We start from the raw sequence: 26344 nt of genomic DNA on the forward strand, positions 1-26344 counted from the left end.
GTCTAAGCAGAAGAGATTCTGCTTAGAGGCCCGGGTGGGTCCCCCTGAGCTGAGCATTTTGGGCATATGCCTACTAAAGCATTCTAACGCTGATACAGGTTCTTGAATATGTGGACTGACATAATTTATCCTATAGGATTGTTTTCTTTTGGGGTCAGTCATCTAAGCTCGCGTTTTCTCAACAAGGTCCCAGAGCCATGTGCTGAACCAGCTCATCTCTTGAGCCACAGAGGCTCTTACTTGTGTCAAGGGACTTACTTGTCGGCAGTTTTTACTTTTTTTAATTTTTTGTTTGTTTATTTTTGAGAGCGAGTGAGTGGGGGAGGGGCAGAGAGAGAGGGAGAGGCAGAGAATCCCAAGCAGACTCCGTACCATCAACGCAGAGCCAGATGCGGGGGCTCGAAGTCACGAACTGCGAGATCGTGACCTGAGCCGAAACCGAGAGTGAGACGCTCAACCCACTGAGTCACCCAGATGCCCCTACTTGTTGGCAATTTTTAAAATGGAGAAAGCAGCGGTTTAGATTTCGGGGAGAAGTTTTTCCTTGAGGAATTAGAAGACGTGCAAGGAATGTTCCGCATGGACAGGCTAACTGCCTCTGAGAAGTCGTTTGGCAACGCTTCATGGATTTAAATGTCAGTACAGGTGTGTTTTTAGTGCCCTTAAGGGTAGTGAAGTGTGTGTGTGTGTGTGTGTGTGTGTGTGTTCTGAGAGGCACATTTTTCAGTCTCCGTACATGACTTATTTATTGGTGTGGATTGTAACTTGTATTTAGACCCTTCTCTCTTTTCTGATTTCAAAGAAAGCCCACTTCTTTTTTTTAAATGTTTTTTTAATGTCTATTTATTTATTTATTTTTAATTTTTTTTTAACGTTTATTTATTTTTGAGACAGGGAGAGACAGCATGAACGGGGGAGGGTCAGAGAGAGAGGGAGACACAGAATCCGAAACAGGTTCCAGGCTCTGAGCTGTCAGCACAGAGCCTGACGCGGGGCTTGAACTCATGGACCGCGAGATCATGACCTGAGCCGAAGTCAGATGCTTAACCGACTGAGCCACCCAGGCGCCCCTAATGTCTATTTATTTTTGAGAGAGAGAGAGAGAGAGACAGAGCATGAGCCAGGGAGGGGCAGAGAGAGAGAGGGAGACACAGAATCCTAAGCAGGCTCCAGGCTCCCAGCTGTCAGGACAGAGCCCAGCGCACGGCCTGAACCCATCAACCATGAGATCTTGACTTGAGCTGAAGTTGGACGCTTAACCTGTGAGCCACCCAGGTGCCCCCCTCCCTTTTTTTTCTTTTCTTTTTTTTTTTTTTAATAAAACCTTTTGTGTGTGTGTGTGTGTGTGGTCGTATGGCTCCTCAGAAACTGCAAGAAGATACATATCTGAGCCATCTTTTGTGAAATACTTTAATATCTTTTCTGTCCTGCAGTTTGTCAGGTTGCATTTATCTGAAAATGAACAGGTCTGTCGCATTTCTAGGCCATATTGGTTCTGTTTCTGGGTGAGTCAAGTTCAACGTGTTGTTATGTCAGAAGTCTAAATGGTCTCTAATGCCAGTGTTTATTGGCTTTTCAGACAGAGCTCTGGGTAGTGCTGGATCTGACAGTGGACTTGTGGTCTGGGTTTAGAAGGTCGTCCTCTCTAAATGTGCTGGTATGATAAACACGCCCCAAACTTGCCTGGTCTTCTAAGATCTACTCTTCCTGAATATGACCAGGCTGGCCACTGTTCATCGATTAATGTTCTTCAGGTGCCCTTCATTTAGTGTTTTGCACTTGTACGGAGCCTTGGGTTATCAAGGTGATTCTTTCTTTGTCCTTCAGCGGATGGCTACTGTCTGAGTTAAGATCTGACTTTGCCAAACTTAGTTCTAACGTGAAAGCGCTTTCCTAACTTCGGATTCCATGAGTGATTATAACTGTTGCTTCTTTTAGAGACTTTCTGAATGTGCCCAGAGCTCCTTAGGACTATAGCAAGCTTCTCATGTTATTTTAATCAACAGAAATATTTGTGTCTAATAATTCGGCCCCAGGGTACAATTTTAGGCCTGTATTACTGGGTTTATCCGTCTCTACCGATCACGTGTCCTGATAAGACGCCTCTTCCCCTTGGGTTATCTCGACTCCTGAGATCTTGCAAGAGAAGTTTTAATTATGAGAATTTCCAGCTTGCAGAAATGTTAATTGCTTCTTCTGCCAGCGTGTGCTCCCTTGGTGGGGTTGGAATGTGCTGTGTGGTGTTGACTGGGCCCTGGGAGGAGGGGAGGGGGCACACAGGAGCCAGAGAGGTGAGGAGGCCTGGAGCAGCCCACACAGCCTAGGGGGTGGCTACTGTTGGCTACTTCCGGCCAACAACTGAGACACCTTGGCGAAGAAAGCTGAGGGTGTGGCGGGGGGGGGGGGGACATACTGAGGGGATGTCAGATGTGAGCACAGGCCATTTGAGGTCATCTGTCCCACAGAAGGGCAGGGTTTGGCTTTGGAAACGGGCTGAAAGGCAGGGGGTAGGCACTGTCGCCCTGAAGTGTTTGAAGCAGAGACCCTTGGAGTCCAGGGGAAATGGTGTGGGGACAGGTCCCAGCTCATCGAGGATAAAGGTTGTGCTCTTTCTGGCCTCTCGTGGGTTCTGGGAAGGGAACAGACTTTTCTAGATTTTCTGAATGTGGCTAGGACACGTCAGAGACCGACATCCCCAAGGGTGGTAAGGAAGATACGGAAGGTTAAAAATAATGGCTCAGAGCCCGGAGCCTGCTTCAGATTCTGCGTCTCCCTCTCTCTCTGCTCCTGCCCCACTCACACTCTGTCTCTCTCTCAAAAATAAACAAACATTAAAAAAACGGGCAAACGCACATCTTGCCCATTTTCCCTCGGAAATAACCCTGTCCAGTCACTTTGTGTGCTCTAGTTCTCTAAGTTCTTTTTCCCACGTCTACTTTGATGCGCAAGAAGGACTCAGCGATTAGTGCTCTGCTAGCAGTTACGGTGCGCAGTTCTCCCTCGCCAGCAACACGACTTCTCTGTCCCAGCTCCAGTTTCCGTCTCCTTTCCCCGTAGCATCTGAGACGGGTGTCCAGGTCCTCTCCTTAATGGTCTAGGCATTCACACATGCATTTATACACCCGTTGCATTAATTAAAAATTGGAGGGCTAGGAAGCGTATCTTGTTAAGGTATACTTAGCACCATCAAGAAATGGGGATTTCAGGAATCACACCAAGTCACTAAAGCAAAAGCACAGTGATACAAGCCTTTAGGCCATTGGCCAGTATTGATCACATCGGTGAGAAGACGGGTTTATAAGAGCTCCAACTCATCTCAAGGACCCCAGGGTGAATTCCGCAGGAGACGTCAAGAGTTACGACTTCAGGTTTGTATCCATGAGAGTGGTTCTCGGCCTCCATGTGAACAGTTTCCAGGAAAATAAAAAGTGTCCATACAGTGAACCCACATATGTGACTTGACCACAGAGCCGGAAGTTTCAGGAGATTTAAGTCGTCACAATTCTAGATACTGGGTCATTTTGATAACCGCGGTTTTCTTTCGTCTGTTCCTTTTGAAAGAGTCACCTAACAACGGTCGATGTCTCCTAATATACTGCAGACCGTAAATTATCAGTAATGGAGGCACCTTTAAAACCTGATTCATAGTTAGCAACCTTGTTGAATCTCTTCTAGAATTGTGACTTCATTCCCCCCAAGGAGTCCTGAAGTGCAAATCATTTAGTAAAGGTTAATATTACAGCCGTCTGTTGTCCTCTCAATACTTGTGTTCATGTGTGTTGCTGTCACTCCAAGAGACTGATGGCCTGTGAGCCATTTGAGGGTCTGACGTGAAGTTTCTTAAAAATCTCTGTTTTCGAAATGCCCTTCCCCTGGGGAAGCAAGTTGGCAAATCTCTTCAGGACATTCTGTGTGCGTATGGATACTGTTGATCCCTCCCCAACCTTTCATCGGCAAGGAGAGTCCACTTTTCCGTGTCTGGACAGAACCCTTCGAATCCTTTCAGCCGGTTGGATAGAACATGTAGAATCAGGTTAAAGGACGATGTGTCTAAGAATCTATGAGGGCAGCACGCCCAGGCATTTGGCCCCAGGTGCCTTCTCAAGATGCTAAATTGGCCCTCTGGGAACCGTCTCTGATGTTTTGACCTTGTCAGATCCCAGGGTACCCCTGGAGGCCCATGAATAAATAATGGCGACCATGGCAATAATAATTCTGTTTCTGATAACTTTGGCTTTCTTTACTGGGGAGGACCTCGACCGTGCGAAGTTTGATCAATTACGTGCGTGGCCCTGTCATTGTGGGCTTGGTGTTTTATGTCGGTTCATTAGCTTTTTCTGGGAGGGAGTTGGAAGCAGGAACACAAAGATGTGTGCCCATGCAGGTACTGCCTGCGTCTGCGTCCAGGGGAGCCAGACGCGTCGTAAGGGCCGAGGAGCGGATAAAGAGACGGAGAGGACCCCCTGACTGGCTCTCCTGGTGACAGCGGACCTACCTTCCGGCTGTGGCAGGACCACCTGACTACAGTGGGGTAAATCAGCACTTCTCAACCCGTCTTGTGCACCGGAGGCACCTGGATCTTGATGAGAGGCGGCTGCTGATTTCGTGGGTGTGGGGAGGGGCCTGAGACGCTGCAGTTATAATAAGGCCCAGGGGATGCTAAGGGTCCACAGAGCACACCTTGCGGAGCAAGGGCTCCAACAGCGGAGGCCTCTAGTTGTCTCACGTGACCAGAAGTTTGGAGACAGGCGGTTACAGGGATGGTTAATGGAGCAGGTCAAGCACGTCCAGGCCGTTTTTGCCATTTCTCTCAGGGCCCCCAAATGTCTACCGCTCTCCACGGATCGCGTTGTCACAGCCACATAAACGGCAGGAAAAGTAGGGGGTAGACTCTTGCTGGCCTTCTCCCTTTTGAAAGTCGAAGAGAATCTGCCCCCTGGGCACACCCCCCATTCTAGCTCGTTGGCCAGGACGCATCACGGGGCCCCCCTTGGAAAAGAGGCATGGTCGCAGTGATGGACTTGGGCCCAGTCACAATGGGCCCACCTTTCCTCGTGCAAGTTGCCCGGTGGCTGGGTGGAGTCTGGGTTCTGTGGGAAGGAAGGGGAGCCTGCGGGAGGAGCGGCACGAGCCGTGGCCGCCCTACAGCTCAGAGTGGGCCTGGGAACCGGCGGTGCCTGGAGACGGGGTGCACACACGGTGCGTTGCCTCTGCAGACTTCTGTGTCTTCTAGACCCGGCAGCATAGCTAGGGAGGAGGTGACCCAGCCAGCAGGCCCTGCCGGCCTGTGTATCTTCCTGTGCCAGCCAGTTAGGGAAGGGCTGTCTATGTTTCCGTGTCACATGGCCCTGCGGGGAGTATGGTTCTTTGGCCACTACACGTTTCCACCCTGTTGCTTACGCCGTGGCCTGTGTTTTAGCCTCACCTCGGCCCCCCGACCAGGTACAGTGAATGGGGCATGAGAAACTTTCAAAACACACATTTTCCTAGCCTAGGACACTTTGGAGATGTTCACTTGTGCTTTCTCTTGGGGACTCTGCCCAGTGGCCAGGCCCTTAGGTACCCTTCCCTGTTTGGAGGGTTTGGGTGGGGACGTAGAAACCACCTGCCAGCTGTTTCTTGAGGTCACTGAAGACAGTGTGCTCCTGGAGTGGGTGGGGGAGGGGGGACCACCCACGTGGGCCCCTCTGGGTCCCTCCGCCGCTCAGCATGGGGCTGGCTCAGGGCCATTTTTGGGGTGGCCGCCCTCACTCTTTTCTCCATCTCTATTGTGGGATTATAGGGATGATTCTGAGTCCTCTTAGGAGGTCTCGGGGACTGCTGGTTGTAGGGCAAATCTGGGAGACTGTACCCTTCAAGAAGCCGTAGATAAGACGTGCCCACCAGACCTCTGTTTCTAGAATCACCCAAACTTCGTGGGTAATTTCTCTGGATCTCTTGGGAGGCTCCCAACTTCACGGAAAGTTGGGCCTCCTCATCCTGTGGGACAAGGCGTCTCTCAAATGCTTTCCAAAACTTCCTCTCAGCCTGCTTTTGTTTAAACGGGCTCAGCAAAAGACAAGGTGGAGGCCATCTGGCTCTTCTGGCGGGAGCAGAGCTAAAACCGAGACCCAGGTAGTTTCAGTCCTAGTTCTGAGCTCTTCCGCAAGATGCGTGCAGTCTCTCGCATCTTTGCAAGATCTTCGACGGTTCCGTTGCTTGACTTTGGGTTGAATGATTTCCTTGGGAAGTTCTATGCCCGAGTGTGGACTTTGCTCCTTGAGAGTCGGGGAGCTGGGTGGGTTCCGGTATCGGGGAGACCGAGAAGCTGGTGAGGAGGAGCACAGTCTTCGTGTTTCCATACGAAGAGACAGCAGAGTGTGGAAATCACACGCTAGTCCGGGCCTTTGTTTGAAAACATCCTGCTGGTTACCTCCGTCGTGTCCTCTACCAGGGCGTAATCACTCTAGTCTGAACCTGATGCTTGTGGCCCTATTTCTGTCGTTCTCCACCAGGATTCTCAACTGTGCCACTGTGCCTGCGTTTGGGCAGGATGACTGTGCTGTGGGGGCCCGTCCTGGGCATCGTAGGTTTGGCAGCCTCCTGGCACCCGCCCGCCAGAGGCCAATAGCATCCCCCGAGTTGTGACAGGCAAAGATGTTTCCAGACAGTCAGGCATCTCCTGGGCGGTGGTGGTGGAGGACCCCCCTGCCTGTACTTGTTACGCTGTGACGTTGACTCTTCGCTCTGTGCTCCCCCCCCCAGGAACCCACACCCCATTAGAACTTTCCTGTCACGTGATTGTAGCACATTGCTCGCTGCTGTCTGCATCTTGCAGTTTCACAGAATTCTCAGGTCAACTCTGAGGAAGGCTTCGTCACTTGCATGTACACGTGGGGAAACTGAGGCTACACTAAGCTGAGGGGCTTGCGGGAGGTCCCCCAGCTGAGAGCGTCTGGCCGCGGAACCTGGGGTGTGGTCCAGTGTCTGGTTCAGATGTGGCCCGCCCCGCTGGTGAAGGAGTGGCTGGTGAGCCGGAGATGTTTCCTGGGTCACACGGGGTGGGCTCCCATTTAGCCGCTTACTTCAGGTCACCACCTGGTTGTCTGATGTGATGGGCGTCTCACTCCCAGGATGTCAAAAGCTGGGTTTCACCCGGAACCTGCTTCTCTCCGGACTTCTCTAACCCAGAGGATGGCTCCGTCATCACAAAAGCATACGTAATATTCTCCCAACTTAAGAAAACGAAACCTTGTCTTCTCCACATCCCCCTTCAGTTATTACCCCACTTTATGAACTACACACACACACACACACACACACACACACACACACCCTGAAACATGTGTCTGTACTCACCATTTGTAGTTTTCCACGTTCCATTCTGTCCTGAACTCCAGCCAGGCTCTCACCCCCTACTGTGTCAAAACCACCCTTTTCTGTCACAAAGATGGGGCCTCCACCCACCCAGCTGCTCGTGGCAGGAACCTCAGAGTCTCCCTGGAGCCCCTTTCCCCACCCTCCCTGTTCAAGTCTTCTCTTCACCCTTAGGTGGGACATTTCTCCCCACCTCCCCTCTACCACCCAAGACCAAGCCACCATCAATCATCTCCTGCTGGGACTATTGCAGTAGCCTCCTTGCTGGTCCTCCTTCTTCCTCTAAAGGCCACCTTCCTCAAGGAGCCTGAGTGATCTTCTCCAAATGTAAATCGGACCCTGTAACTCCTCTGCTTAGGGCCATCACTGGCTTTCGGTTACACTCAGAATAAAAGCCAAGTTCATTTCTGTGGCCTCCAAGGTCTTGCACGATACGGCTTCTGGCTTCCTCTTAAAGCTCCACTGCGAACACTGATGCCTTCACTCATTCTGCTTCTGCCCCTACTTGCTGTCCCTCCTTCAGGCCAAGCATGCCCCTGGACCTTTGCGTTTGCTATTTCCTCCACCCAAAAAGCTTTCTCCTCGGATTATGGCTCATGCTTGACTTTTTCAGACGTCCCTTTCTCAGTGAGTTCTGCCTTAACTCTCCTATTTAAAATACCAGCCCCTGTCACTGTCAGTCCTAGCACTGTCCAGTAGAACTTTCTGTGATGATGGAAATGTCTTATCCCTGCACTGCCCGGTACAGTAGCCACTACTGCATGGGCACTTGAAATGGACCTTGGGTGTCTGAGAAACTGAGCTTTAAATCTTCTTTAAAAATAGCCACATGTGGTTAGTAGAAACGACACTGCACAACACAGCCTTTAGTTCACTTTTTCTTTTTCATAACACGTATCATTTCACATATCACACATATCATAACACGTATCACATATTCATTTGAACATTATTTATTAGTAGAAAGAAAGCTTTATGAGAGCGAGGACTTTATCTGTTTCGTTCCCTATTCCGAGTTCCTAGAACAGTACCTGGCACACAGTAGGCATCCAGACAATTGTTGGATGCATATCAGATGTTAGTTAAGTAGAAAAGAACTAGGATGAAGGCCTATCATTGGCCTGTCATATGACAGTTCCCAGGAAAGACTTTGTTTTCACTAAAGTTTTCAGTCACTCTTTTGTATTGCTGTTGACACGTAAATTGATTTTAGGCATTGGTATTTCAGTGTGAATTGGTTTTTAAGATTTTCTAAGTCCACACAGCCAGTCGAAGATGGAACCTTGGAGGGAAGAGGCCAGAAGGACCCTGAAGGATCAAGAAGAAGATAAGTAGGCTTACCCCCCTCTCAGTTTTTCTTACTTGCTGTTTACCATCTGTACTCTGCTGCCACCTTCTGTTCGGAGGTGAACATTACAACATCACATTTAAATGGCGGTACCATTTTGAAGGGGAGGAGGCTGTTCATTGTTCGGAAAAAGAAGGATTTCTCTTGAATCTTTGAGACCATCCAGATGGTTTATGGCTGCTTACGTAAATAACATGGACCACCCGGATTCAAATCGGGGAACCTTGGCGTGGCTGGCAAAGGAGGTGACGGATGCAGACGGATCGGCAGTCCAGATGGCACCGTGCCATGTAAATTCATCCCTAACACCTTGGCGGTTGGAGGGCGGCTGAAAACACAGCCCAGGAAGGAACACGACCCGGGGCCGTGGGTTTCGATGGGCCAGAATACAGAGAAATGGAGATGTGGGTGAGACAAGTTCAGATGTGCGCACTGGGGCTGTGGTGGGCCCTCAGCCAAACCTCGCCCCCTAAGGTGTAGGGGAGGAATAAAACCTTTCTTCCTCCACCCTCCTGGGTTCTTTGGCAGGGCCCTGGAAATTAAGTTGACAAAAGACAGATTAACGAGAAAAACAGAGGGCCTGTGTGCATCATTCACACGTGGGAGAAATTCAGTGATGAGTAACCCAAATGGCGAGTTGGAACTAGGGGCTTTTAGAAGCATCTTAAAGGAACAGTGAGACTTCAGAGAAGTGCCAAGGTAAAGGAAAAGGGGTTTTTAGGCTTTTAGGAGCAGCAAGTTACGGAAAATAAAATCGTGGGAGAACTAGCGGAAGACAGGAGTTGTTTAATAAGGTTTCTATGTGGAGTCTTCTCTCAGCGCCTCTCCGGCCTGGCCAGAGCGTCTGGTGATTTACAGTGGTCTGCCCTGGGGCAGGGAGGGCACCTTCCTCACCGGAGACTTTGTGTCCTGCTTTTAGGTAAAAAGGGGAAGGTCAGAGAGTACTTCTTGCCTGCCCCTGCTGTTTATCAAGGGTCTTCAGCTCAAGAGAATATGTCAAGGTGGCATAATTTGAGGTAAAATGTTCTGATCCACTGCGAAGGCTTTCTGAGGAAGGGGCATCAGACAGGGACACTGAGTGGAGTCTTTGGCTGCCTTTTTTTTTTTAAGTTTATTTATTTTGGAAGAGAGAGACACGCACACGCAGAGAGAGAGAGAGAGTCAGAGAGAAAGGGAGAGACAGAATCCCAAGCAGGCTCTGTGCTATCAGCAAGGAGCCCTACCTGGGGCTTGAACTCCTGAACCATGAGATCATGACCCGAACCGAAGTCGGATGCTTAACCAACTGAGCCACCCAGGTGCCCCTCTCTGGCCGTCTTTATGGCAACCCAGTGTCCCGTCCACTGAGAGGCCTGAGGTCCACTGTCCTGATGAAAACACACCTGGCATGTAGTGTTCATTCCTGGGTGTTCTTTGTTAAAAGAGGCATCGAGGAAATGGGAGACGATCCAGAACTTGACTGTGCTCACGAACCGCCCTGGGGTCTTGCTGACATGCATGGATCTGGGGCAGCCTAGATTTCTAACCAGCCCTCAGGCAATGACAGTGCTCTTGGTTCAAGCAGTGAACTTAGTGCGGGAGGGAGCAAGGAAGGGGTGATGGCCAGGAGGGTAGGTCTTATAAGGATCAGGTGAGGATCCTCGGATGTGAAGTTAGAGAAGGCAGAGGTGACCTGGGGATCGTGATACCGGTTTCCCATCTTTGGGAGGACCGTGCCCTTCTTCAGCATCACCCCCGAGGGCAGGCTTAGAAAACAGGGTAGGGGGTGAAATTTGGAATCAATGTAGGGGTGAACCTCTTCACAAGTCACGCTGGCCATTAATGGGCTGAACTGCTGGGTCGAGTTGTGGAATCTTTTCCGGGTGGAGATTTCAATCAGAGGCAAACAGTACTTGTTACAAGCTCCTGTCTGGGTGGAAAGATCTGGTGGTTTCAGAAGTCCCACAGAGGCCAGGAGGAAGAATTATCCCGGGAGGATGTCAGTCATTTGATTTCGAGATTATGATAGGTCTTGCTCGGAAGCCAAGAATGGTAGGTGCCTGTTAACAAAACAAAACAAAACAAAACTCACACAGTCAGTGCATGATCTTAAAGGCAATTAAGCTTCTCATGTAGGTGAAATAAATGAGAAGCCTCGAGTCCCACTGAGGATGTGCGACTGAAGGATTGTGACATCCCTGCTGACAGCAGAAGCTGGAGACTGGAGAATTAAAACCACGAGTGGTCTCGAGCCACTTTCTGGAAGGGACAAGGGGCCCCACAGATCTTAACCACGCTCGGGTCCCAGCGCCTGTTATTGGTGGTGCTGTGGGCATGATCCTTGCTGTGGCCAAGAGAGCAGCACGAAACCGGGAAGAGGCCAGGGGCAGCATAATATGTTTCAGAAAGGCCACGGAATAATGTAAAACACAGATCTGGTGTATGAAACTGTCGGCATCAGCATCTGGACATCTAATATAATAAATGTCCAGAATAAAAGATGGCCTCTCCACCATGTTGGATCTGGCGGGTCCTTCAGTTGGGCCAGGTTTTGGAGTTGGGGTGGGGGGATAGTTTCTTTCACATGGGGATACATATTTCATTGTGGGCTATTAAATCAACCAAATGCTTTTATTGCTGATCATTTGGTTGGGAATATTTACAAATGTTTGTGAGGGACGTATTTTTCTCAGCGATTACCCAGCAAATGTGATTAATGTAGATGATCCATCTGGAAACTCTCGGCACCGCACTATGTTTTGTCCTTCCCTTCCAAACTAGATTTTCTAGTCTAGGTTACTCTGATAATTACCTCCCTGTCTCCTTCCGGGCTGTATCCGTCTCGATACGCAGAGCAAAACCGAATCGAGTTTTTGTCTACGTCTGTGACTTCCCCTTCGGTTAGGTTAATTATGGAGGCATTGATTAGGCGGCCCTGGGGTGACTCAGGCTCAGTAATTAAGACACACATTCTGCTTACAGAGACGTAAGCTCACTGGCAGGATCCAGAGCAAGTTCTGAGAGCTTACTCAATGCTGGCGGAACCGGGGAGCGCTGCCTGCCCCGGATTTTTGGGTGTTGCCTTGCCCTTGGCTCTGTTGGGGCTCAGGGAGAGCTGGAATCTTCCCATTGCCCTCGGCACCCCCCCAAACACTGCTGGGAGCACTGGGGGCCTTCGCCCCTATTCCAGTAGAGATGTGCGAGCCTGTGCCCGCAAACAAGTTGATAATTGCTCCTACAGCTCCTATAGGTGGCCCCAAGGAGCCTCTTGCCTGGGGTGATACCAGCCAGGCTTGTCCCTGTTTTACTGTCGCTCAGTAATTAACTGCTCAGCTGGCCTGTGCCCTGAGCAGTCAGCTTCTATGTAAGAGTGGGGACTGGGGATGGAGCAGAGAATGGCCCAGGGCCGTGCCTGGTTTGGAGAGGGAAAATATCAAGGACGGCTTCTGGCACTTCCATTTTGCTGGAAGTCAGTCCTGCTCTCCAAGAGGTCACGAAGGCGAAAACAATAGGGTTTACTTCACAAACACTCGTGTCGTGGTTCTGAGGAGCCAGGCGCTGTTTTTAACGCCTTAGAAATATATATATATATATTTAAATTTTTATTTATTTTTGAAGGAGAGAGAGAGACAGAGCGTGAGCTGGGGAGGGGCAGAGAAAGAGAGACACAGAATCGGAAGCAGGCTCCAGGCTCTGAGCTGTCAGCACCGAGCCCGATGTGGGGCTCGAACTCACAGACCGTGAGATCATGACCTGAGACAAAGTCTGATGCTTAACCAACTGAGCCACCCAGGCACCCTGCACCTTCGAAATATGAATTCATTAAGTTGTCATTACACATCCCATTCACCCCTCACTTTATAAATGAGGAAGTGGATGCACAGAGAGGGCAGGTTGCTTAGCCAGTTACACAGTAAATGCTGAGCTGGAGTTGAACCCTGGCAGGGGGGCTTCAGAGTCTGTGCTTGTGACACTGACTCTTCCCGCCAAGGGTTATTTCCGTGCAGGCCATGAGGAAGCCCGCCCAAGCCTTACCCCCGCCTGCCTGCCATCACCCCCCTGCCCGCCATCGCCCTGCAGAACCAAGAGGCAAGGGGACCAGAGGCACACCTCTGCCAGGAGGGGGCAGAGCTCGTCTCTCAACTCTGAATTTTACCAAGTTGTTACAAAAAAGGGCTTTTGCCATGGACCCCTTAGATGGCGCTGGGTCCAGGAAGGATGCCTCTAGGGGCTGTGTCCCTGGGGCATTTCTGCTGTGTGACCAAGATCCCCAGAACACTGGCTGGCTATCTGGGTTTCAAGACAGCAATAGGGGCCATAAATTTTGTTTTGTTTTGTTTTTAATTTGAGAGAGAGAGAGAGAGAGAGAGAGAGAATGCATGCATGTGAGCAGGGGGAGGGGGAGAGAGAGAGAGAGAGAGAGAGAGAGAGAGAGAGAGAGAAGGAGAATTGCTAGCAGGCTCCACAACTCAGTGCAGAGCTGAACACAGGGCTCAATCCCACGACCCTGGGATCATGACCTGAGTCAAAAATCAAGAGTTGGAAGCTCAACTGACTGAGCCACCCAGGTGGCCCTTTAATTTGTTTTTTAAGTGGAAAATGAAAGTTTTATTGAGAACTTGCCTTGGGAAAAAAACCCCAAAATATAAGTGTATGTAATCTTATATTTAATAAAACTTATGCTTTAATTAAAACTATGCATTAATTTCTCCCCCCAGCTTAATTGAGGTATAATTGACAAATAAAATAGTAATATTCTTAAAGTATTCAACGTGATGATCTGATGCGTGTATACATTGTGGAAGGATTCCCACAATCCAGTTAATTCCCACATTCATCACCTCATAGACTTACCTTTTGTTTTGTTTTTGGTAAGGATGTTTATTAGCAAATTTCAAGTACACGATATGGAATTATTACCCACAGTCACCATCCTGTACATTGGATTCCCAGAACATATTCAACTTTTTTTTAAGTTTGTTTATTCATTCTGAGAGAGAGAGAGAGAGAGAGAGAGAGAGAAAGAGAGAGAGAACAAGCAGGGGAGGGACAGAGAGAGAGAATCCCAAGCAGGCTCTGAGTTGACTCGGGGCTCGAACTCACAAACCGTGAGATCGTGACCTGGGCTGAAATCAAGAGTCAGACACTTACCCGACTGAGCCACCCAGCGCCCCCAGAGTATATTCCTCTTATGACTGAACGTTGGTACCCTTGGACCACCTTTCCCGGTGCCCCAGCCCCCCCACCCCCGCCCTGGTCCCTGGCGACCATTCTACTCTTTGTCAGAGCTGGACTTCTTCCATTTGTTTTTCAAGACTCCACTGTTCTCTCTTCCCTCTTACGGATGAATTCTCCTTTGGGCCTGAGACCTTGACGGCCCCAAGTATTGTCCTTTCTATTGGGGGGCAGGGCGCCAGGCAGGATGTGGTTGTGCGGGCTGCCGGCACCTTTCCCAAGAGGCAGACAAGGCCGGAGGAAAAGATACCACGCTCGCAGAATCCGCCCTTCAAAGCTCCCCGGTTGAGGCCGTGCGGCCTTCTTGCCGTGACAAAATGAGGTCAGAGTGATCGCTGGCTGGCAAGGCTGCTAAAGGGGCTCGGAACACCTGCCTGAGGTGGAAGCAGCGTCTTCCAGGTGTGCAGGGACAGGCGGCCGGGGGAGCCCCAGAGCGGGGCCCACGCGGGGCCCCGAGCCGTGTCAGCCGGAAGAGTGGGAAGCAGGCAGGTATCGCCCAGGCGTGCTTTGCTCCCCACCTCCTGGGAATGAGGGGCTGTGGGGACCCTTTGGCTTGTGCCTTTATTTCTTGGTGGCCTGGGACTTTGTCGAGGTGAGACTCCTATGGGGAAGGCAACCGCTTGAGTCTTAACATTGTCTGATGTGTTTGTCGAACAAACCTGCTGCGGGCTGCCTTTCTGCATTGCTTATTTGGGTACCAGCGCGTATGGAAGAAGGTTGGAGTTTTGATGTGCCCGATTTAACCCTTCCGCAAAGTGGAAAACGGCCTCCGTAGCATGGAGGGAACCAATGCATCGTTTACTTGCTGCGAGATAGGCTAGCTTTGCCCCCTCACACGACGTCTGTACCTTTATCCGGTCCTGCGGGGAGGTCCAAACACCGGCTATGCTCACCTGTTGAGATTCATTTCTTCTAGGTGAAGCCCCGCCTCTTCCTAACACATCATCTAGCACGCATATGACCTTGAGGGTGAAGGAGGACAGGACTCATTGACCTGGCGGTGGGAATTGGTTTACCAGCCATCAGAAAGCCAGTCACCAGGATTTGTTTGAAAGAGGGAGACTCAGGCGGGATCCCCTTTGACGAGGACAGAGGAGGGCAGCGGTTCTCCGCACTCATTTCAAAGTGGTGAGGGTGGCCGTCTTTTCCGTGTTCTCAAAATGACTGATTCTGCCCGTCTCTAAAACCCGATGGAAATGGGGTCTCAAGGAAGAATCAGGGCTGACTTCTTTTGCCTTCGGGAAAAACGTTAACAGAGCCCAGTGTATCAGTTCACATACGCAGGAATGAATCACAGTTCAGTAGCATTAATTCTGCATTACGTGCAGACAAGGACAACCACCTCATCCTGATTTGCCCGAGGCTGTCCCAGTTTTAACATCCCGGGGACCCTTCAGCCCCCGGCAGCTTGGGACCGTTGGTTACTCTAGATGAGAACTTTGCAAGGTAGATTATGGACACTGAATGGAACTCCTGACATAAGCCTTCTTGCTGGAAACGATCAGCACCCCCCCTTCTTTTTAAACAAATGAGAAAACAGAGGCTTCGAGTAGTAAAGAAATCAGTCCACGACCATCCAGCGGCAAGTCTGGGATTCGGAATTGAAGACTCCGGGTCTGTTTGGTCCTTGACGCCTCCCGCTGCCCCCAAATTAGGGCCTGTACTTAGCCTGTTCCACTGCTTGTCTACTTCTCTCCTTCCAATTCTTACTTCTTTCCCTTTCTTTTTTTCTTCTGCCCAGACTCTGCATTACCCGCCAGGAATTCTCTAGTCCTCCCTAAAGCTAGTCGGTGCTCAAAAAATCATTGATCCTTGTGCTCAGTGGTGCCCAATGGAAGTTTCTGTGATGATGGAAATGTTCGCTCTGTATTTGCACCGTTCAATATGGTAGCCATTAACCATCCGTGGCTCTTGAGCACTTGAAAGGTGGCCAGTGCATCTGAGATACTATATTTTCAATTTGATTTGATTTTAATAGCCATCTGTGGCAATATGGTGCTGCCCTGTTGGACAGCACGGGGAATCTAACGCCTTCGTTTCTTAGTTGAAAAGGTGAGCGAGCACCTGTCACTGCAGTCAGGTTGGGCTTATCAACGATGAGCTCCTCTAGGTTTATTGTTTGCTTATCCTGATCTTGCACGGTTGTTGTCTCGTTCACTTTCCTTCTTCGCTCTCATCACAGTTTTGGTGATTTGGGGTTTTGTGTTCTGACAGGTTCAGCGAAATGAGGACAAATCTACCACCTTGAAACTGGCTGATTTTGGCCTTGCAAAGCATGTAGTGAGACCTATATTCACTGTGTGTGGGACCCCGACGTATGTAGCTCCTGAAATTCTCTCTGAGAAAGGTAGGTGTTATGCATTGCTCCGTGGGATGCTAGCTCCCTTACCAACAAATGTTTTATTTTTAATATTTCATATTTTCCACTTTTCAATACGGAGCAGTCGAAAATCTCAGCGTGTTGGCACCCAGCTGGCACTTGGATTTTAACGGGAATATTTGAAGCTGATCTTGACCAGAGCACGTGGACTTTTTCCTCATCGGGGCAGCCCTCGTAGAGGAGGGATTCGTGTGTGTGTGTGTGTGTGTGTGTGTGTGTGTGTGTGTTGTCAGGATCATGAAATGATGGAAAATTGGCTGGGGAACTCAAGCGAGCAAGGCCATTTATGCCACTGGCCCCAGGATATCTCTAATGGGAGAAAATTGAAGTGGTTCTTACGGTAAGCAGCTTACAAATTTCTCCACCAACCTTGCATTTTAAGGAACAAGGTGTCCCATTTCAAACCCCGTGAGTAATATTTATTACCAGTTTGTATATACAGTATGAAGATCCTGTGAACGGTTTTAGTGACACATTGTGTAAAGTGTATAAAAGGAGACTGTTATTATTATTATATGGCTCCAAATACATGAATGACCATTTAGCCCCCATGGCACTTTGAGAGAGATCCATTTAGGCCCCGTATGTAAGATGGGAAAGCTCGGGATGGGTTGTGGGGTCAGTGGGGAAGATGGGCAAACTCTGGACGGGCTGTGGGGCTGGTGGGGAAGATGGGGAGACTCTGGATGGGTTGTGGAGTTGGTGGGGAGAGGGGAGAGAGTTTCCCAGCAGCAGCATGGGGAAAAGGTAAGACAAGGAGATGGGAATGTGCGTGGGGATTGGGTAGTAGAGACATTAGGAAGACTGGTCTTCTCAGTGTTGCAGAGGGAAGTTCAGTTGGCTTAATGGGGTGGAGCCTGGGGTCTCCACAAGCGGGGAGGCTGAGGAGAGGAATTTGGACTCAGCGTGGCCAGGCAGAGTAGCCATGGCGGTGTGGAGACAGACAGGAGAATGCTGAGCAGAAGAGACAATGTTAGTGGAGGTGTCGATGAGCTGGGTAAGAGAAGAAGGGATGCGGATAGTCTACCTGGACGCTTAGGGAAACCTCGGCATTGGTGCTGGTACCAGCTAAGATCGGGTGTTAGAAAGAAAGCTGCCTGGGGAGATGGGGGTGGATAGGTTAAAATTTTAAATGCACCGACTTGGTAGCGATGTGAGAACGGACACTGGGGTTGCCCACTTGGTGGGGAGGTCAAGTCCTGGGCTGACCGTGCCTTTTTGAGACTCCTCGACTCAGGAATGGCAGTCCGAGTGGGCGAGGTAACGAGCCCCTCATGGTACCAGCAAGGGCATCTGGGGGAAGAGTCTGGAGGGAGGCCAGGAGTTGGGGGATGAGCGAGAGAAGGATGGGTTAGCGGGGGACAAGGCAGTGGAGGCAGGAAGAGGAAGAGGAAAGTACTATGTCATGGAGGCCGGTGGGGGGGCGGGGGGCAGATTTCAAGATGGGAGGCTGAGCCGAACCAAACCCTCCTGAGCAGGAATTCTAGAACAGAACTGAGAAAAGACCAGTGAAGTGGGCCAGAAAGAGGTCAGGAATGATTTGTTTCTCTAATAATTTTCTGCTGATTTGTCTTGACAACATTGCTCTGGGGCTTAATAATGAATTCATAAGAATTACTAATTTGGAATAACTTCCAACCTACAGCTGTAGACAGTTTTCCTTTTCCAAAGGTAAAAAGTTGCAAAGTGTTTGCAGATGTATATACTGCTGTTTACGGAGTGTTGTGACGACGATTGGGCAGTTCTAGCAAAAACCGTTATTGTTTATTTCTTTGCGCATTTAGTTTGCAGAAAGTTATTTCAAGCATATACTAAGAGAGGTGCATAAATATTTAATAGGTAAGGATGTTCGCCACAGAATTACTTACAGTGTAAAAAAATTAGGGAACACGTACATTACATCAGAGAGGATTTATTATATCAAGGGAATACTAACAGCTCTTAGAAATCATATTCCTTAAAGATTTTTAAATGTTCTTTATGGGAAATTCCTATATAGGAAATACCATGATCTATTAAGTGTGTGAAATAAGGTATAAGATATGGACAATGTGATTTTAATTTTATTACAGAAAATATAAGTGTGAAACGTGTGTTCATGGGAGATACAAGTAGTAATGTCAGTCTTTTTATAATCATAGAAGAGAGTCAGTAAAAAAATTTATATTAATACATATTAAATTTTTTCCTAACGTTTATTTATTTTTAAGAGACAGAGAGACAGAGTGTGAGCAGGGAAGGGGCAGAGAGAGAGGGAGACCCAGAATCCGAAGCAGGCTGCAGGCTCCGAGCTGTCAGCACAGAGCCCGACACGGGGCTCGAACTCACGAACCGTGAGATCCTGACCTGTGCCAAGTTGGATGCTTAACTGACTGAGCCACCCAGGCGCCCCAGTAAAAGTACTTTTTAACTGTGAGGAGACAATGAATGCCTAGGACGCAGAGGCTGCTGGTGCAGACCAAGCCTTCTCGAAACATCTCTGGTGAAGGTTTTAACTTTTCTAATATAATGGGGACCCTGCTACAGGGTGACTAGATCACTGCTCGTGCCACATGCGAGTTACCACGTGTGTTCGACAACCCCCGAACTCTGATGTCTATACTCTCTTCATGGAGATGTGTCCTCGATCATGTGGTTGGACATCACAGTCGTGACAAATTGCTCTGAGTTTCCAATTATTTTCAATTTCTGTGCCGATCTTTATCACAGACCGGTAATAAAACATCACAAACTGCTGGTTGTCCGAGGACCAAACGTTGAGTACCAGAGGTGCAGACCCGTGTTTATAGAAGCTGGTAGCAAAGCCGACCCTCCTGTTTAGACGTGGCTGGTGCTTATCGAAAGCTGAGGTCTCTGTGACCTTGAAACCCCAGTTCTCCCCTCTTTCTCCCCTCACATCTGACCCAGCCTGGCCTCCGTTTCGCTTGTGTCTCTGCCTGTCGCACAGGTTACGGGCTGGAAGTGGACATGTGGGCCGCGGGCGTGATCCTCTACATCCTTCTGTGTGGCTTCCCCCCTTTCCGCAGCCCGGAGCGGGACCAGGACGAACTCTTCAACATCATCCAGCTGGGCCGCTTCGAGTTCCTGGCCCCTTACTGGGACAATATTTCTGACGGTGAGATTGGGGCTTCCCCGAGCAGGAGGAGAGGGGACGTGGGAGCTGGAGCCTGTCCTGGGTTCTGACCGCAAAGCAGGTTTTAGGTGTGGAATGAGACGCGCAGAGGGCCCACTACAGAACTGGGCACAGCCGCGGGCCCTTGACAGGTGCCTCCTCCTTTGTCTCCTGGAAGCTTCCTGAAGATTTCTTTGTGTGGCACTCTGAAAACATGACTTGCTTTAGGTTCAGTGAAAAAGTTTGACCGCTGGTTGCAGTCACTAGATACTTTTTCTTAAGGCATCGGAGGACCCTTAGAACGGAAGAATGTTGACAACGCAGATCCCTCATTTGGAAAGATCCAAGTCCTCTCGTATATAGACGTGCTGTGAGTTGAACAGACTAGGAGTGCATATCTCGCTCGTGAACAGCCAGGGGTCCTGGAGGGGTATACTTGGGACACAGGGGCTCTGGCAGGTAGGGCGTGAAGGCCTCAGCTACTTTCAGTGGAACAGAAGCATGCGGGGTCTTTTTGGCCCTTTCAAATGCAACTTTCCCCCTTTTTGCTACTGATTGGTTGGTATCGCCCAGCGACCTTGTAGAATTGGGAACTAGACATTCAGGGAGTTTGAGTCTGTGAGTCTTTAGCTTACAACGTAGCAGTGATAACTTTACTTTGCCTCGATTTTCCTCTGACCACGTCATCTAAGATTAGTTATCAAACTGCCCTCACCCCCAGCCTCAGTCTCCTTACTTGGGGTTGGGAGATGAGGGAAGGAGAAAGCTTCATTTTTTTCCTGAAAAAATGGTGGAGTGAGGGTCTTGAGCTGATCAAGCCAACGGCGACTTGGGAACTGAAGAGCTGAAAATCATTTTAGAAGGTTCTGTGCAGCAGTGTCCTTAGATTTGGGTATGGTGGCCCCTGCCCTGAGCCCCATACCTTAGAGGGCCCTGCTCTGGCTACACCTGACCCACAGAGTGAGGAGACTCTGGAGTCAAGGACATGTGTTTCCCCAGAGCCCAGATTCCCCCCGCTTCTAGATCCCTTAATCAGGACCCCAGAATCCCCTGGCCAAATGGCTCAGGCCCACTCCCAAGACTGGGGAGACCTCTTTTCCCAGCCACTCCCCACAGTGAGCCAAGGGGCGCCTGTTCAGAGGGGTAGAGAGACCTTGGACATGTGGCCAGGTGTCCAGTGGTCCACACCTGTCCATGTGAGTCCGAGAATTTCCAGTTTAAGCCTGACCTGCTCGCTGCTGAGTCTTTTGAGGACCTTGACGGAGTGATGCTGGCCAGATGGGTACCAGGGCACTTTGTTGGCGGAGCTTGAAGTGGGTGGGGCAGGAGAAATCCTGCGGCTTCCATGCCCAAGAGGTGGTTGGACAGGGGTGTGGAGGCGGGGCTGATTGGTGGCTGAGCAGCTGATGGAGAGCCAAGGGTCATCCCCCAAGAAAGGTTCTCACATGTTTGAAAAGGAGGCTCAGGGAGCTGGCCAGGGAGAGCCAGCAAGTCCCAGGAGGAGAAATCTTTTCTCCTGGTCTTGGGCAGAAAATGAAGTGCATTTTGAATTTGTGCTCTTTTTTACTCCGGTTTCTTTCACACGTTTCTCAGTTTTGTCAATGCGAAGGCATATTTACCAATCTAGGAGATTGAACATATTTTCCTTAACAGCCCGACGATCGATTTCACAACTTAAGATCCATGGACATATGGTAGGTGGCCCCCATTTGTTCCCTTGCACTGGGCGCCGTGGCTATCACGGGTGGGGCCTGGCCTGTGACTCTAGAAATGAACAGTCGTCCTCTAGAGCTTTGCTGTCCCAACATGGTAGCCCGTAGCTGCACGTGGCTCCGGAACTTTACGTGTAGAGTAGCTGAAGGTAAACGGAAGAAACGTTCGGTTCCCCGGTCTCAGTAGCCGGATTTCAGACGCCCAGTGGGTAGTGCAGACCTGGAAGGTTCCCAACGTCACGGAAAGTTCTGCGGGGCAGCGCGGCAACAGCGTAGCTCGCGTGGTGCTGACACGGATGTTTGTGCTCTTACCTCCTGCGTGGGGAGAACCGTTTCGGAGGCACCCGCATTCACTTCTTTCCCCCCTCCTTCTCTCACCTCAACAGCTGCCAAAGATCTGGTGAGCCGGTTGCTGGTGGTGGACCCCAAACAGCGCTACACCGCCCACCAGGTCCTTCAGCACCCCTGGATTGAAACGGCGGGAAAGACTAGCTCGGCGACCCTACCAAGGGAGGTGCCCCCCAGCAGTGAGGGGCACGCGCGGAGCCAGCACAGGCGGTCTGCGGAGAAAGCCTTGTAGCCCCCGCCTCGGGTGCCGGTCAGCGCCCTTCTCCCCCAAGGGCAGAGAAGGAGCTAGAAGTCCAGGAGACAGACAGAATCGGGAGAGGGGGAGAAACGCTTCGTATGTTTTAAAGCATATTTTACAAAAACAAACTTGAGTCTTAATGCTACATGTTGTACCATATTTTTAGATTTGTATATTTGGAGACTTTAATACATTTTGGGGGCGGGGGGCGGGGAGGCCGTCGGTGAGGACTTTTTGGTAATAATGCTGTGTTTTGCCTCCTCCTCGTAACCCAGTCCATGGTATACTACCTGAGTGGTGCTTGCCGGGATCTGAACTCCCCCTGTGAGGTTAACAAGGCAAATCGTGCTCTTTCTCTGTTAATAAAACGTGCTCTGACGGACAGAAGTGGGTTGTATTCTGCTTGCTTCTTAATGCTGGTGATGGGAGCCTGGGAATTCTAGTTTAGACATGCTTCCTAAGACCGATGTGACTACATGTAAATGTTGTGACGGACACTTGACTAACTGGCAGGACGCGTTTATTTGGGATGTGCTCGTCTCGCTGTCCAGCGTGTCCTGAAAATCCATTCTGATGCTGTCGGAGAAATGGAAAAAAAAGAAATCGTTGATTTATTCTTGCCCCTTCAGTACCCCTTTATTCTGTTTTTCAGCCGAGTGTACCTGAGCCTGAGTCATTTCCACATGAAGTTAGGCACTCAGGCTGCGACTGTGTTAACATTTTCAGATCACCCGGGAGCCATTTAGTGCATTAATATGTCAGCGATGCAGTCAGTGGATTACACTCAGGCTCGAAGTTGCTCAGAGAGTTCAGGCACGTTCCTACCTGCAGGGCAGACACACGGAGGGCACGGGATGCGTGTGCTCTGATTATTTCAGTCCAGGTTTCTGGGTGGAAACGCTGGGCTTTTCAGATGACTCGGGGGCGGGATACGCATGAGCTGAAAGCAAAACGTAATTCTCCTGTTTCCCGAATGGACCTTTCTGGGTTATGTGTAACTCGGCCAGTGGGACACAGAACCAGCCCCCAAGTGTGGGTTTCGCCCCCTGCCCCCTCCTTCCCTAATGATGCCGGAGTCATCTGGTGAAGGATGCACATCGGGAAAACGGGAGGAGCCAGAGAGAGCGTTTAGTGTAAGGAATCGCTCAACCGGGTGTTGAAACCTACAAAAACACCCGGGAGACTCTGAAGTAATTTGGCAACGGTAACGGCAGGAAGCGGCTTCCGATCCTGGGTGGGGAACCGAAGGAAGAGCCTGGGCCATGAGAACCTGGCAACTTGGAGGAGAATCGCCTTGCGGATGCTGAGTAGGCCGCCCTGAACCCCCTTGAAGACCGAAGGGAACCAACAGGTTGTGGGGCTGGCAGCCCTCAGCCGTCACACCTCCCTCCCGGGGCAGGCTGTGTCCAATGACTGGTCCACGCAGGGGACGAAGGCTCAGCCCCCACACCCCCGTGGGGACAATGCCGAAGGGCCATCCCAGCCTCAGGGCTCCTCGTGGGCATCGGCTGAGCCCTTCGGTGACACTGCTTCCCAGCCCAGCATCCGCCTGGCCCAGGCTTGCTTCTTTCTGTCCTCGGAGGTGACAGGGGAGACCACGCCCTGATACAACATCTGCCCATCTCCGTCCCACGGTTGGCTTCCCAGGAGACGGGGCTCCGAAGGGCGAGCTGGGACCCACACACCTGAGGAGGGGATGCTGCTCGGTACATGGACTCTTGTTCCGCAAACATCGAAAGAGGCTGGAAGCTGGAGCCCAGTTGCTCCTGGAAGGTCACCAGAGGCGCTAAGTCCAAGTGAGAACGTTCAGTTCGCGTTAGCGTCGGTTGATATCAGGTGGTTCTCCTGACCACTGTCTCTGAGCCATTTCTCCTGTTGACTTCTGTGATGCCACGTTTCTCTGATCTTCTTACCCGCTTCTCTGTCTTCTCCTTTGGGCCTCCTGTACCAGGTTCAGCCTCCTTCCAGTTGCCAAAAGCTGTTTCATCATCAGGATGAAACATCAGGAAAACGCAAATTAAGACCACAATGACGTAATACTGTGTACCTATGAGAATGGCTAGAAGTTAATGGCCACAGTGAAAAGACTGACCGTACCAAGCGTTGGTGAGGATTTGAAGCAACCGGAACTCTCTCTCTCTCTTTTTAATATGCACTTATTTTGAGAGAGAGCGCATGTGGGGGAGGAGCAGAGAGAGAGAGAGGGAGACAGAGAATCTGAAGCAGGCTCCGAGCCGTCAGCGCAGAGCCCGACGCGGGGCTTGAACTCACGAACTGCGAGGTCACCGTGGCCTGAGCCGAAGTCGGGCGCTTGACCCTGAGCCTCCCAGGCACAACCGGAACTATCGTAAGGGGCAGGGGAGCGTTTTCAGTGGTCCTCCCCCTCTGGAGAGCACCTTGGCAGTTCCTTTAATCGTATGCCGACTGTGTGATGCAGCCATTCCCCCTCTGGGTATTTTTGAGAGAAATTACAGTGTGTGTCCGCACAAAGGCTTACGCACAAATAGTCATAGGTGCTATGTTTGTGGTAGCTCAAACGTACAAACAGCCTGAATGTCCGTAAATTGGTGATGTATAAATTATGGTGCATCCATGCGGTGCCTACAGTTCAGCAATAACAAGGAGTGAACTCTCGAGACGAGCCACAACACGGACAAAAAGAAAAACGTGAAAAGTGATTAGACTGAACAAAAGAGGCCAGACCGAAGCAGCTTATGTTCTCTGTGATCCCTTTTGCCTACAGTTCTAGAAGCTGAAAACTAAGCCACAGAGCAGATCGGGGTTGCCCGGGGACAGGAGGGAGGAGGGGTCCCCAAGGAACAACACCAGGTAACTTTGGGGGTGAGGGATACGCTTGTTATCTTGAATGTAATGATGGGTCTGTGGGCGCACACACGTCGAAACTTAACAAATTGTGCACTTTTCACTTTGTGCTGTATATTGTGTGTCACTTACACCTCAATAAAGCTGTTAAAAAATATAGTTGCAGTTGCTTCAAGACCAGTCCTAGACCCTCTTCCTTGCCCCCGTACTCTCTCTTGGCAGTTTCACTGGCTGTAGATCTGCAGGTGATCGTCTGCCTGCCTCCCCCAGGATGTCTCCAGCCCAGGCTTCTCGGCTCAGACCGTCTGTCCTACCGGCCCTGTGACACATCCACGTGTAGGTTCAAGTTCCTCCAGGCCAGAATGTGTGATCATCACCCCACCTACACCTGGCCCTTCTCCGTTGCTCCCTATCGCACAGAACGGGTCTGCTGGGCAAGTTCAAAACTCTGGCATCATCCTCGATCCCTCCATCTGCCACCTCAAATCCAGCCCATCCCCATTGAATTTACTTCCTTAGTGTTTCTTAAATCTAGCCACTGAACCTCCTTGGTTCCCCTCCTGATGGGCCCTAAGGTTGTTTCTTGTTCGTTGTTTATTGTTAACAAACACACTGCCTTCACCACTGTGTATACGTGTCCTTGTGCCCAGAGACACGGGAGAGATTCTCTTCTTACACACAGAGGATACTTACACTTCTCACGTGTAGAGGATATGGCCACGTTGATTTTGAATTACTTTACCTTCTCACAGAGATGCATGAAAGTTTCCTCTTTTCCCTTAGGGATTCCCACATGACTTTTGTTTTTTAATGCTAGAATGTTACTCTCTGGCCATACCCAAAAAGTAGGAACGCAGAAGCTGCTTTCTATTCTGGCATTTGTGTAGCACTTCATGGCTTCTGAATTAAGCATTTTTTTAAATGTTTATTCATTTTTGAGAGAGAGCACGCATATGCACGAGCAGGGGCGAGGGACAGAGAGCGAGAGAGAGAGAATCCCAAGTAACCTCCATGCTCAGCATGGAGCCCGATACGGGGCTTGATCCCACGACCCCGAGATCATGACCTGAGCCAAAATCAAGAGTTGATGCTCAACTGACTGAGCCACCCAGATGCCCCAGCACTTTATAGCTTTTGGCGTGAATGCCTATTAAGTATCTCGTTCTAACCTTAAACCAATAGCATGGGGAGGTATAGTTATCAGCCCCACTTAATCATCTGGGAGACAGTGGCTCAGAGAAGTGACCTCCCTTCCTCAATGTCACTCGCCAGCTGCCAGGTATGGACCCCAGGGCCATCGCTTTAGTTCCCAGCCTCCGCTCTGCTCTGATCCTGCAAGGCTGGGTCCTCAGTGCCTGCGGATGAGTGATTCCGGGCAGATTCGTTTCCGCAACAGAGGTACTCATCCAGAGGCTTCACGAACCCCTCCCACTCCTGCTTCGTGAGAGCAGAAAGGCCGCGTTTGAAACTAGTCCCTGTATCGCCGGATCTGGGGCATCTCACGAGACCCACCCCACCGGCAGGTTGGTTGAGAGCTGATGGTGGGTCTCAAGGTGGCTTAGCAGTCATGGTCGGTCCTTCCAGGGAGGTGCCTCTGGTGCAGAAGCCCCCGGGGCGGGGGGGCTCTCAAGTGGCTTGTGCCCTCTCCTTAGGGCTTATCATGAGGCAGTCACTTTGTGGCCCTCATCTGCTCCGGGTGGCAGAGCAGTCTCTGAACGTGCCGCCCCCCGAATATTCTAACATCGGTGTGATGGATACGGTGTGGCGTTATGAGCCCTGCTCCTGGACTCTAGCCCTTGCTTTTCTAGACTTG

General features: G+C 50.4%; 1 protein-coding gene across 1 annotated transcript in view; it reads left to right on the plus strand.

The window, feature by feature from the left end:
- The window catches only part of DCLK3 (doublecortin like kinase 3), a 51558-nt gene extending 26868 nt beyond the window's left edge, over positions 1 to 24690 (plus strand). The window contains exons 3-5 of the mRNA XM_053904041.1: positions 16133 to 16265; positions 19246 to 19413; positions 21509 to 24690. Of these exons, the coding sequence (XP_053760016.1) occupies positions 16133 to 16265; positions 19246 to 19413; positions 21509 to 21702 (495 nt within the window). The 3' untranslated portion in view covers positions 21703 to 24690. The remainder of the gene's footprint in view (positions 1 to 16132; positions 16266 to 19245; positions 19414 to 21508) is intronic.
- The last annotated feature ends 1654 nt before the right edge of the window (positions 24691 to 26344 follow it).

This window comes from Panthera pardus, unplaced genomic scaffold, assembly GCF_024362965.1.
Source record: "Panthera pardus isolate Hobbes unplaced genomic scaffold, ASM2436296v1 HiC_scaffold_16, whole genome shotgun sequence".
NCBI classification, from domain to species: Eukaryota; Metazoa; Chordata; class Mammalia; order Carnivora; family Felidae; genus Panthera; species Panthera pardus.